General features: G+C 40.8%; 1 protein-coding gene across 2 annotated transcripts in view; it reads right to left on the bottom strand.

The window, feature by feature from the left end:
* CSMD3 (CUB and Sushi multiple domains 3) overlaps positions 1–13,570 on the bottom strand; it is a 1,180,750-nt gene that overhangs the window by 317,032 nt on the left and 850,148 nt on the right. For both annotated transcript variants that reach the window (XM_075920204.2, XM_075920205.2), the window contains one exon: positions 9,359–9,553. In XM_075920204.2, coding sequence (XP_075776319.2) covers positions 9,359–9,553 — 195 coding nt within the window. The remainder of the gene's footprint in view (positions 1–9,358; positions 9,554–13,570) is intronic.

The raw sequence follows: 13,570 nt of genomic DNA, 5'->3' as shown, positions 1-13,570 counted from the left end.
TAATGAGTTGATATTCTTATATAATCACTTCTTTCCAGAGATGATTTTTCAATAAAATTCCAAATACATTAACAACTTTTAACACTGTACAACTTTATATATAGGCTTAACTGATATATGAATGTGTGATATATATTCTTAAGTGATAATTTTTGTTGAAGTACTTGTCTTAATGGTTAAACCCAGATTCACATAAGAACTCAGTGGTGAGGCAGAATCCCATTCTTCAGAGTAGTGCCCAGAGTGGCCACCAGGGAAAGCTGGGGAGGGCTAGCCTCCCACTAGTTCGAATTAAGTGGCTACACAGCCCTTAATTCAAACTGCTTAATTTGAACTAGGTGTTAGTCCTCGTCGAATGAGGTTTATCTAGTTCGAATTAAGCGCTCCGCTAGTTCGAATTAAGTTCGAACTAGCGGTTTGTATGTGTAACGCCTATCAAAGTTAGTTCGAACTAACGGCTGTTAGTTCGAATTAACTTTGTAGTGTAGACATACAATGAGATTAGAATTAGGTCCATTCTCTCAATTACAAAACAGATATGTGGTGTTTTAAAGTGTGAGCATGTTTATTGGGTATCTAGCAGCTATTTGTGATGTTGAAACTCTGTCCCTAAATTGTTTATATATAAAAAAAATAATAAAATGGAAATTATTTGGGATAATAATGTACATACTTCTGCTGACTTATAGAATGGAAGAGATACAGAAAATGCAAGCTTCCATGTATCACTTTGACAAAAACATTAATTTACAGATAATATAAAATTTAATGAAAATTCTATTCTTTTTTCTTAAGCAACATTAGGTGGGGTGAAAGTACATGTCAAATTCCATCTGGAGTCTATTGTAATATAGTTGAGCATTATCAAGGATTATAATTAGTATATCTAGGAACTGAGGCTCATCTTTAACTATCATCCTCAAGTAAAAACTGAACTGAGAATATTTTAACATAATGACCAGTGTTCCCTTCAAGCAGCACAGCAGCATAGCTTCACAACATTGGTATTTTAAGTGGTAATAAGGTCCAAAATAATATTTGGTCAAAGCCCTGATTTATTAGTCCTGCACAGTAAATCAGCTCCATGACCTGATCCTCCGAGTAGGTGGGGCTGATTAATCATCTGTGAAGCTGTGCTGATGTGCAGCTTTCAACTTAAGGTGTGTCTACACTGTACCCTTAGCTGGAAATAAGATATGTAATTTTCACTATGCAAATTGTGTATCTTTTTTTGACTCCATTTCGAAATAGGCTATTTCAAAATTTACCATGAATTTACACAGCATGAAATTTCAAAATAACACACTATTTTGAGACATTCCTTATCCCTCGTGGAACAAGGCTTACAGAGATACCGAAATAGCGGGTCCACTATATTTTGCTTAGTAAACAAAATTAAAAAAAAAACGCATTCAAAAGATGCTGGGGTAGCTATTTCAGGATACCAGAGGTGTAGATGTACCCTTAGAAGAAACACTGATAATGACTGTTTATTACTTGCTTATATTTGCCTGCAGCAGGGACATTTCTCCAGTGTTAACAATGTTGCTTTTTAAATTTGTAATAAGGTCCAAAATAATATTTGGTCAAAGCCATTTTTATAGAATGTGGCACAAAATATTATATCCTGCTATGATCTAGTGATGCAAATAACATGCAATATAGTCATTATTTCAAAGAGTACATCTACACAACAACATTATTTTGAAATATGTAGTGTTATTTTTAAATAACTTAGTCTGCATCTACATAGCAGGCAGTTATTTTGAAATAATGTCGAAATACTGCCAAGCTGGAAAACTTCTTACTCCCACTGCTGTAACCCTCATTGTATGAGTAGTAAGAGAAGTCAGAGGATAAGTGCTTTATTTCAAAATAAGTGCTGTGTAGACACTCCCATTTCAATTTCAAAATAAGCTACGCAATTGATGTAGCTCAATTTGGGTAGCTTATTTCAAGTTAAGCCCTGTAGTGTAGACACATCCAAAGAAAGATAGTAGGTAAGTACCATAGTTGCACTATGTGAAAACTCATTAGAAATGCCACATTTAGAGCTTCTAATTAGATAATAATTCATTATTGCTGATAAAGTTATTGACTGTTTATTGACATGTTTAAAGTTTTATGATCTAACAAAATAAATAATGTTATTATTTAACACTTCTATAGAGCCTTCCATAAAAAAGTATATCACACATAAACCTCAAAATTCCTCTACAAGATAGAAACAGCAAGTATTCTCCCCTTCCTATAGTAAAAAACAAGTACACAGAAGGATGGAAACCTTTCCAAGATCCTTCTTGTACTAACTCTCCCCTGTAAACATGTCAGCCTACTAATAAAGCTTCTATTTTTAGGGAGATATAATTCAGAAACACTCTCTCTGATTCATTTTGATTTTTTTTCAATGTGTTATCTGAATCTACCAATCATAAGGACCTCTTTTTTTTTCTTGTAGATTTAATTTGGGTGGAGTAAAACTAGACTTCAAATAGAAACTCTACTGTAATGTTAATCTTCCACCCAAAAGTGTTTCACATATAAATCTCACAAAACTCAACCAGGCAGATATGCTATGTATATTTTCCATAATACAGAAGTGTGTGGGGAGAAAAGAAAGAAAGAAAGAAAGAAAGAAAGAAAGAAAGAAAGAAAGAAAGAAAGAAAGAAAGAAAGAAAGAAAGAAAGAAAGAAAGAAAGAAAGAAAGAAAGAAAGTGTGCGTATAACATATTTTAAATTGTTAGCTACTCTCATGGGCTGAAGATAGGAAGATATTTGGATGTCTAAAATCTTTCAGAGATACAAAGTATAGACTTCTTCAAACTGAATACTATAGTCTTAGTGTACATCTACACTGCAATCTTCTTTGGAAATAAGCTTTTCCAGAAGATATCTCCAGGAAAAGCTTATTTCAGAATATCTTGTCTGCACACAGAAAGCACAAAATAGTGATTTGCTATTTCAAAAAATGGCATCCACACTGATTGGATGCTCTCTTGCATTTAAGGCCACCTGGAACCACTTCAGGCAGGGCATCAGGTCAGCAGTTACTGTTATTTAAGACGCGTGCTTAAAGGGACATTCTCCACACATACACACACCCCCACCCTTGTACAGCTGTTTCTCAGGTTCTTCTGCTTGCTTGCCTACCTCAAGCAAAGACATCAAAGAATTTCCACTCTGTGTGTTGGTTGCCCTGCTTTTGGAAACCACAGCACTCCGTGCTATGGAACTGGAGGTGCCTCTGGGCATGTGATGGCTCCAGACTACCATGCTACAATTTCTGCAGCAGTTTCTGCAGGCTGTCCTCGTGGCCCTGCAAGAACACGACCTTGGGCTGCTTGAAGAGAACCTCAGCATGTGTGCAGGAGCGTTGCACTTGCAGACACATCCCACTGTGGTGCAATGCTTCTGGTGGTTAGACACCAGTTCCGACTGGTGGGACTGGCTTGTCCTGGAGCAATGGAAAGACTAGCAGTGGCTCCAGAACTTACGTATGAGGAAGGAGATGTTCCTGGAGCTATGTGCCTGGTTCGCACCTGCCCTCACATGATGGGATACCCAGATGTGACCTGCCATCACTCTGGAAACACAGGTCGCCATCACCAACTGGAAACTTGCCACGTCAGTTACCAATCCATGGACAACCAATTAGGCATGGGGATGTTGACTGTCAGGGCCCTCGTCATGCAGGTATGGTACTCTTGGGCTGCAGTCCCTGGGAAGGGGAGGTAAGGGGGGGAGTAATGGAAAGCGGTACCCTAGAGAAAGGGAGGGTTGAGGGGTGTGGGGATAGGGAAGCCCCCATCCCAGATGGGTTCTCCAGTCCCACCCTCACACAGCCTTGGGAGTGTGGGTGGGTTTCAATGGGGGTGGCTCCTGCAGTGTTTGTGAGGGGGTAAGAGAGAGAGGGCTCAGGGACCTGCCAAGGGCTCTGGCACCCCCTTTGATTCTCTGTTTTGTTTCTTTGTTTGTCTTCGTCTGCAGGTAGTGAGGGCCATCAACTCCATCCTGCTGCAAGGGTCATCTGCCTGGGTGACATGGACCCCCAACATCACCGGATTTGCTGCCTTGGGCTTCATCAAATGCAGGGGGCTATTGACAGCACACACATCCCCATCCAGCCCTCCAACCACCGGGCAGTGTAGTACATCAAGAGAAAGGGATACTTTTTGATGGTCTTGCAGGTCCTGGTCAACCAACAGATCCAATTTACAGACATCTTTGTAGGCTGGTCGGGGAATGTGCATGACACTTGCATCTTCCTCAACGCCAGCCTCTACCAGAAGCTGGAGGACAGCACTTTCTTCTCTGAGCACAGCATCAGGTTTGGGGACATGGACATGCCACAGTGCATCATGTGGGACATGGCTTACCCCCTCTTGCGGTGGCTAATGAAGCCCTACACCAGACACCTTGATCCGAGCAAGGACCACTTCAAGGGCCACCATGGCCTGCATGTAGGTGGAATGCGCCTTCAGCCATCTGAAGGCGAGGTCCTGGTGCCTCCTGACCCACCTGGATGTGTGGGAGCAGAACATCCTACAGGTGGTGTCAGCATGTTGTGTGCTCCACAACATTGTGGAGAGGAAGGGGGAAGCCTTCCTTGCAGGGTGGGAGGCAGAGGCCCGCTAGGAGGGAAGGGCCTTTGAATAGCCACACACAGCTGCCATCCAGCAGGACCATCAGAATGGGGTGCACATCTGGGAAGCCCTGAAGGAGAATTTCTCTCAAGGACCCCAATAACACTCTCCCCGGGCCTCCCCACTAGGGGCCTGTTCCTTGCCCCTCTCTGCCTTTCCCACAACAACCCTTCCCTTCCCCTTTTTCCCCCTCTTCCCTGCAAACAAAATGAAAAAAACAAAACTTTTGGCTGATAAAAACAGAACAATGTGGTGATTTATTTGGGGTGGAAGTAACAGGGAAGGAGGGGGGAGGAGAACCTGGATATGGGGATGGGGAAGGAGATTGAGAAACTTGGAGGGGGGAGGAGAGGCTCAGTGCTGGGGATGAACATGGCACATGGCTCGTTTGCTTCCCCCACCTCACTTGCAGGGACTTTGGTGACCTCAGGGGTCTGAGTTCCAGGGATGATAGGGGGATAGACAAGAGCGGGGGCTGGAGCAGGAGCAGGCATGGCGGAGGGGCTGACATGGAAAGGGGGCAGAAGCAGGAGCTGTCTCTGAGTGCGTTAGGAGAGCCTGGACAGTCAGGCACATATTACATCTCTGCTGCAGAAGCTCTGTCCACATGTCTCTCCACCACTGCACGTTGTCCCGGAGCTTCTAGGCCAGCATCTGCTGTATGTCCTGGAGGATGGACATGGTCTCTCATCAGGTCCTCCTGGACCCTCTAGCACCTGCAGTTCCCTTTGCTGGCTCATGTGGTGTAGATCACCCCACAGTCACAGCTGGCTGGCTGGGGACAATTAAGAAAGATAGTCAGTTATCCCTGGAGACACTGCCCCTGAGGCCTTGCCCTCATCTGAGAACTAGAGCTACAGTTCTTGGGTCAGAGGAAGGTCATGTCCAGGGAGCTAGGCCATGTGTGGCCTAGATAGTGTGCCCTGTCTTACAGGGGCGCAGGTGTCCCCAGGGGACCATGCTTTCCACCCACCCCCTCCATCCCACAGACAAGCAGGCATAGGAAATGGTCAGCCACACTGGGATCCAATGGCTGGAAAGTGGGGCTCAACCTGCCTGGGCTTCCATCAGTAGTGGACACACGCCGGCTCCAGCATTGGTGACATCCCAGGGGGGAAAACCTTATATTCCTTGGTGCTGGAAGACAGGGTGTGAGGGTGGGGGGAGTGTTTGAGCAGCTTTTAGCGCTGGTCCTGGGAGCGGGTGCTGCCTCTAGCATGCAGGCATGTCCGTGTGCCATATGCACGACTCCAGAGTCTGTGTGCATGCTTTTGTGTGTTCTTGTCCCCAGCCTAGTGGTAGCTTGTGATGGGAGGGGGGATGAAGAGGGGGAGCAGGAAGGTGTCCCCCTTGGGAGTCAGAAGCATGGGCAGCCTCCCTAGAGCCTATTGTGGTGCTCCAGTGCTGCCTCCAGGAGCTGTGTGGTGCAGACTGGTGCTGCACATGCACCCACATGTACGAACTGCAGAGCGAAGGTCAGGCCAATGATTGCAACACAGCCTTTCAGTGCCCGTCACCCCCACTCTGTGTGTGAAAAAACTAAGAGTACTTGCCTGATGATCCCTCCCTGACATCAGAGGATGCCTGGGACACATCCAGGCTGTGGGATACCAGCTCCAATGTGAGCGTGGTGATGGTGCTGGCCGCGTCCTCCTCTGCCTCCTCCTATTCCTCATCTGATGGGACCCTTGGGCAGGTGATGACAGGTGTCTCCAGCTCTGAATCCACCACCAAGGGTGGAAAGAGGCTGCACCGCCCCCAAGGATGTGGTGCAGGTCTTCAAAATAGGGGCAGGAGTGGGGTTCTGCCCCGGAGTATGAGCTGCGCTCCCTTGCCCTTGCTTATGCCTGGCGGAGCTCCTTCACTGTACTCTGGACCTGCTCCAGTGTCCAGGTATGGTGCTTCGTGGCCAGGCTATCGGCCATCCAGCTGTAGATGTCCATGTTGCTCCATCTGGAGAGGAGATCATGCAGGTTCTCCTTGTCACCCCACACCTTGAAGAGGTGTCTCTGCTTTTTTGGCCAGGATCTCTGTTTTTTTGGAAGAGGCCTTATTCCTCATGGAAAGAGGTTTATCAATGTTGGATAAAGCCCTCCCTTATTTCGATTTTCTTTCAAAATAACACTGTGTGAACACTAGTATTGTTTTTCCAGAATAATGGCCTTTATTCTGGATTAACGGTGCAGTGAAGATGCACCCTTAGTGCTCACATTTGACCGTGGTGTTTACATGTATTTTTCACAGTAAGCAATAAGATTTTCTGCCAGGCTGAGCACAACATACTAACCTTTAAATAACTTATGCTAGCCAGACAAAAGGTAAAATATTACAAAATGAAATTATATTTACTAAACATGACAAAAATCATTATTTATAAGCCCTCATTTTCTGAATACTTTAATCATATCCTGGTCTTAACAGCTATCATCAAATACCAGTGTATTAGATTAGATCATCTTTGCATGCACTCATAACAGAATGAGACTGTGGAATTGGTTCATATCCCACACTTATTAGAGATGTTTCCAGGACATTTGAAATGAGAATTTTATCCAAAGGCAAGCCATACCTAATGCAGAGAACAATTTGAGTGAAATGTTTAAAAAAAGAGAAAAAAGAAGGAAAAATATTTGTAAACACCTGAATACAAGGTTTGAATTACAAGGAAATATTTAGAGAGAATAAAATAAATAAAATAGATTGGATCAGATGTATTGTGTGACTATCTGTACTGAAACGACAGTAGCTTTCCAAATGCAACTTCACATGCAAATTTGGCAGGATGAAAGGGCTTCAGTTGCAGCTCCTTGATTCTCTTCTGCATGGCCCTGGTGACTACTTAAAGATGCCCCTTCAGCTGTCCTCCTTTTCTTCTGTCACACACTCCATGTATATAAATATATAAATGTGCTAATTTTCTTATATAAAATTGCTGATAGATAAAATCTGTAGTCATCTCTTGCTAAAATAGATCATACTATATGACAAAGTGACAACTATAGGATAAAGCTTTATCATTTGGAAGAAAACCAGTGTGCTAGCCAAATCTATATACTTGAATAAGCCATAGAATTTAGGCACAACTTTAAGTGTAAGTACCTCCAACGGCACTTATTGCATAGTATCATTCTGGTGACCAGAATCTGTGCAGGGACATCAAGGTAACATGAGACCTAAATACTATGTATACTTGAAGGATCTTAAGGTCCCCAGCCAACCTATAGAACTAGAATGAGCAAGGTCTGCCCACCATTCATTCTATTATGAGGCTGTTTTTTAAATAAAATGGCAGCTTTTCCCTCCTAAGCAAAAAAAAATTCTCTCTTCATTACACACATATGCTGAGTTAGCCCCTGCTGGAGATATGGAAGATTTAGAAGCTCTTACAAACCATTAACCAGAGTATAGTGGTACTAATGGCCACAATCAGGGCACCAGCCATTCTACCACTATAAAAGAAAGAAAATTTCTTTCTTTCTTTCTTTCTTTCTTTCTTTCTTTCTACAGAATTTTAAAAAATCCCAAGTGTAATTTTAAAATGAAGAAAGATTCTTGGCTGAAATTGCTGTTTGCTCTACACTGCTCCATGTGTCCCACGCTCAAAAAACATATTTCCTACAGTGTTTATTGTGCCCGTATTCCACATCTTTAACATCTTAATGCTGACAAAGTGAAGACTGATGTGTTAAGTCTGTAAAATTCTCATGGCTAGTCTAAAAATCATGGGTAATTTCCCTAAATACTTACACTTCATATCCCTTCTTTCATCAATCAGTTATCACTCTTTTTTTCTGTTTAGATGTCAGTTCTTCTTTTCCTCTCCCCCTACCTCTAGTGTTACACTTGTTCATAACTTTACAGGTCAATATAAAATGAGACAATTCTGGTAACACATATTATTATTTGGCAAATGTGTATTTGCGGTGATAAAAATAAATTAGCACCATTGTCCCTACAAAATATGAAAAACTCAGATAATATCCAATAGGCCAGTTTCAGATGGGGTTGAAATCTAATGGGGAGGTTATGTAATGAATATATCATTTTCATTTATGTAATACAAACTACATATTTCACAACCTCCATTTTATAACTTAGCATTTTTTCTGTAAATAATTTATTTAATTAAAATTTAAGTAACACTAGAAAGAGACACAAATTTTGGGTCCATGTGAAGGACATGGTAAAGATATGCTGGCTAACTTTGAAGCACCAGTCATTTCTTGTAGACAGTTATCACCATACTGCTAAAATGGACACCATATCTAAAGCCTAACCCTGCAAACTCATATGCATATTATAGTCAACGGAGATCTGCCCATAATGTATTTTCATTTTTAGATTATTTTATAGAAACTTTGCATAAAACAGATTACATAATGCGATAAAATATTTGATCATAAACATAAAATGTAACAATAATGCATTCAGTAATTCAAGAACTAATATTTTAAATTCTATTAACATTAAGAATTTATTTACTAGCAATGAGTGAATAATAAAAACCCCAACTCACTAAACATTTGTTAATGGATATTATATTTACTCTTTCATTTGGTATTGTTTATGGTACACTGAAGAAAATGATACATATACTAAAGAGGAATATTTGTAAAGAAGTTTATTAAAATCACTTTAGAATAGGAATAGGCTTTTAATTTTCACTTTTGTATCTTGCAAGTCATGAAATAACTGTGGGAACTATAGCTCTTACCATGACAGCTGGGTAGTGCTCTGTTCCACCCTGGCCTTCCATCATCTCCCATTATACAGGTAAGTGTAGAATACCCCTGAAGAACATAACCTGCATCACAGTAATATGTAACTGTTGATCCCAATTTATAATCCATTCCAAGTCTTGTGCCATTCATTACATTCCCAGGATCAAAGCAGGACTCACGTAATTTTGCTATAAAAAGAAAACAAATACAAATCCAATGTTGAGTACAATGGAAATGGGAAATGGATTATTCACTCAAAGCGCAAAGGAGCCTATCTTTTTTCTTTAAAATTCCTCCATTAATTTTTCATATGTTATGTTTCTCATTGATCTTTCCTTCAATTTAGGAGGGCAGGATACAATACTCTATCATGACTGATAACTCCTCAGTATATATAGAGTTATCATTATAGAACGACCACCCTTCTCTGTTGGTTGCCAATCCTTTCCAGAAAGTGATGTAGGAGTAGGAATCCTGAACTAAGACTTCAGCAAATAAGCAAACATTAGTATTTATTTTTAATTATATTGACTGAAAACTCATAACTAAAAGAAGTTATATATATGCGTAAGTACTACATAAGCAAATAAAAAGCATACAAAGAATCAGCTTTTCAGATTTGTTCACATCGAGTATTCAACATTTTAAAATATATTTATTTTATGCATTGGATAACCCATTATAAAAAGATGACTGTTATTAAATCTAATTCTCATAGAATCATAGAATACTAGAACTGGAAGGGACCTTGAGAGGTCATTGAGTCTTGTCCCCTGCCCTCATGGCAGGACCAAGCATCATCAACATAATCCCTGATTGATGTCTATCCAATCTGCTCTTAAATATCTCCAGTGATGGAGATTTCACAACCTCCCTAGGCAACTTATTCCAGTGTTTAACCACTCTGACAGTTAGGAATGTTTTCCTAATGTACAACTTAAATCTCCCTTGCTGCAATTTAAGTACATTGCTTCTTGTGCTATCATCAGAGGCCAGGGAGAACAATTTTCTCCCTCCTCCTTGTAACACTCTTTTAAGTACCTGAAAACCACTATCATGTCCCTTCTTAGTCTTCTCTTTTCTAAACTAAATAAGCCTAATTCTTTCAGTCTTCCCTCATATGTCATGTTTTCTAGACCTTTAATCCTTTCTGTTGTTCTTGTCTGGACTTTCTCTAATTTCTCCATACCTTTCATGAAATGTGGTGTCCGGAACTGCACACAATACTCCATTTGAGGCCTAATCAGCACAGATTAGAGTAGAAGAATGACAGCTCGTGTCTTGCTCACAACACTCCTGTTAATACACCCTAGAATCATGTTTTCTTTTTTTGCAACAGAGTCACACTCTTGACTCATATTTAGCTTGTGGAATACTATGACTCCTAAGTCCCTTTCAGCAGTACTCCTTCCTAGACAATCACTTCCCTTTCCATATGTGTGAAACTGATTGTTCCTTTCTAGGTGCAGTACTTTATATTTATCCTTATTAAACTTCATCCTATTTACCCAAGACCATTTCTCCAGTTTGTTCACATCATTTTGAATTATGACCCTATCCTCCAAAGTACTTGCAACCCCTTCCAGGTTAGTATCATCTGCAAATTTAATAAGCATACTTTCTATGCAAATATCTAAATTGTTGATGATGATATTGAACAGATCCATTTTCAAAACAGACCCATGTGGAACCCAACTTGTTATGACCTTCCAGCATGATTGTGAACCATTAATAACTACTCTCTTAGGGTATGTCTACACTACCCCGCTAGTTCGAACTAGCGGGGTAATGTAGACATACCGCAATTGCAAATGAAGCCCGGGATTTGAATTTCCCGGGCTTCATTTGCAATTGTGGTATGCCTACATTACCCCGCTAGTTGGAACTAGCAGGGTAGTGTAGACATACCCTAAGAGTGGTTATCCAGTCAGCTATGCACCCACCTTATCGCAGCCCCATCTAGGTTGCATTTTCCTAGTTTATGATAAGATCATGCAAGACTGTGTCAAATGCCTTACTAAAGTCTAGCTGTACCATGTCCACTACTTCTCTCTTCTTCACAAGGCTTATTATCCTATCAAAGAAAGCTATTAAATTGGTTTGATGTGATTTGTTCTTTACACATCCATGATGGCTGTTACCTATCACCTTATTATCTTCCAGATGTTTGCAGATGAATTCCTTAATTACTGGCTCCATTATCATCTTTGGCACAGAAGTTAAACTGATTGGTAGGTATTTTCCTGAGTCATTCTTATTTTCCTTTTTATAGACGGGCACTATATTTGTCCTTTCTGCAAAAGCATTTGGTGAGAGAGGCTTTAGCTTGTTAAGTTAGGTGTTCGTTTCTGCTTTACCTTTTATTTCTTTATGATCAATTCTAACTTTTATGCCTTATTACTTGTAATAATCTTTGTCTAGTTGATAATATTGTTTTATCTAAATCAGCATGCTTGGATTGAAGTGTTTGGGAAACTCCATTTGAGACAGCAGAGTTTGTATATATTATTTTCTATTAAGGAAATTATGTAATTTATATGACCTGGTCCAGGATGGTACTGAGCAGTACAAGACACGCACTTCTGGGAAAAAAGTCTTGGACTGCAAATTTGCTAGTGTCACTCTGCTATATAATTTAAGGGTGTCAGTCTTTCTGGCTGAAGCGCTCTTAAAGTATAACTGAGGGTTATTTACATGTCCATGATGGGTAGTGAGCAGGTCAAAGGCACTCCAAGTTGGAGAAGTGAGGGGATGCAGCTGTCTAATAATTCAGAGTGTGTCCTGGGTAATGTCACAGTGAGATTGCAGCCTTTAATGAAGGTCTTTCATGCTTTATTTGGGATAAGGAAGAGTACGTCTACACTAGCTCATTAGTTAAAGCTAGTATAGGGTAATTAGGGCAAGTAGGTAGTTAAAAAACTATCTACTCCGTGCCCCATGTAGCCGCGGGCATGGAGTTCGGACTAAGGGGGATTTAAAAATGGAGGCGCCTGGGAACATGCAAATGAAGCTTGGGATATTTAAATCCCGGGCTTCACTTGCAACTCCGCTTGCCCTAATTACCCTACCTAGCTCGAACTAACGAGCTAGTGTAGACATTCCCGAACAGACCAATTAATTAGCATTACAAAGTCCCATTAATCCATATATCTTGCTTTCATTGGAAGTTATTAAAATACATCTTTCTGTTTCTTGGATGAGTTTTTCAATACACTTGTTATTTGCTTTATAAAATTATCAATTAATAATTATGTTTGAGATATATTGTCCTCTTAGGCAGACAAGCAAAGTGTAATGTGGAATCCAAGACTTCACAAGCAAAGTCCTGACAACAGAGTGTGACAAAGTTTTTGGACTGAAGGGAGGGTTTGGGTTATCTCAGAGGAAAAACTCATACAAATACATTTTTGATAGGTGTAGAAATGAGGCAACTTGAGATTACTGAGAATATAAATTAATTGTGAATGAGGATCCTTTTGTCTAGACTTCTCTCAAGTACATTAACCTTTGGAACTCTGTGGAAGTATATATTAATGAGGCCAAGAGTTTACTAAGACTGAACATTTAGAGGTTTTTGTAATTAAGACAATGGGTTGAAAATCAGGAGTTCTCAATTAAATATACTGCTCTTCAGCAGGTTTTCCACATGATGTTGCTGGACAAATCATTTAATATTTCTAAACCTATGATCCCTATTTGCAAAACTGAATCAGCAATACAGTTCGCACCTCTATAAATCAGAATTTTCTGGTCTGGCAACATCCGTGGTCCTAGAGGTCCACAGATGTTCTAGGATCAGAGACTCCTTGTGCACTGTAGTGGGTGGGGATCTGGGAACCTGGTGGGATGCAGTGAAGAGTGACTGGGCTGTAGGAGGAAGAGAGCCAGTAAGCCTGGTGTGAAGCTTAGCTGGGTTGTGGAGGGAGCCAGGAAGTGTTGGGCTGGCAGCAGGGAGGACAGAAATTACATCCCCTAGTCGGGCAAAATCCTCATCCAGGACCCATCAGGACCTGAGGGTGCTGGACCAGAGAGGTCCAACCTGTTCTTCCATTCTCCCATCCTTTGTCTATCTTTTCTATTTAGATTGTAAACTCATTGTGGTGGGGATGGGGCTGCATCTTTCTAAGTTTTTTAACAGTGCCTAGCACATCAGGGCTTTGATAATTTATTTATGTGAATAAAAATAATATTATATTTGTTCTTAC

Source organism: Pelodiscus sinensis, chromosome 2 (assembly GCF_052426305.1).
Source record: "Pelodiscus sinensis isolate ZL-2025 chromosome 2, ASM5242630v1, whole genome shotgun sequence".
Classification (NCBI taxonomy): Eukaryota; Metazoa; Chordata; order Testudines; family Trionychidae; genus Pelodiscus; species Pelodiscus sinensis.
This window is presented reverse-complemented; position numbering and strand designations above follow the sequence as displayed.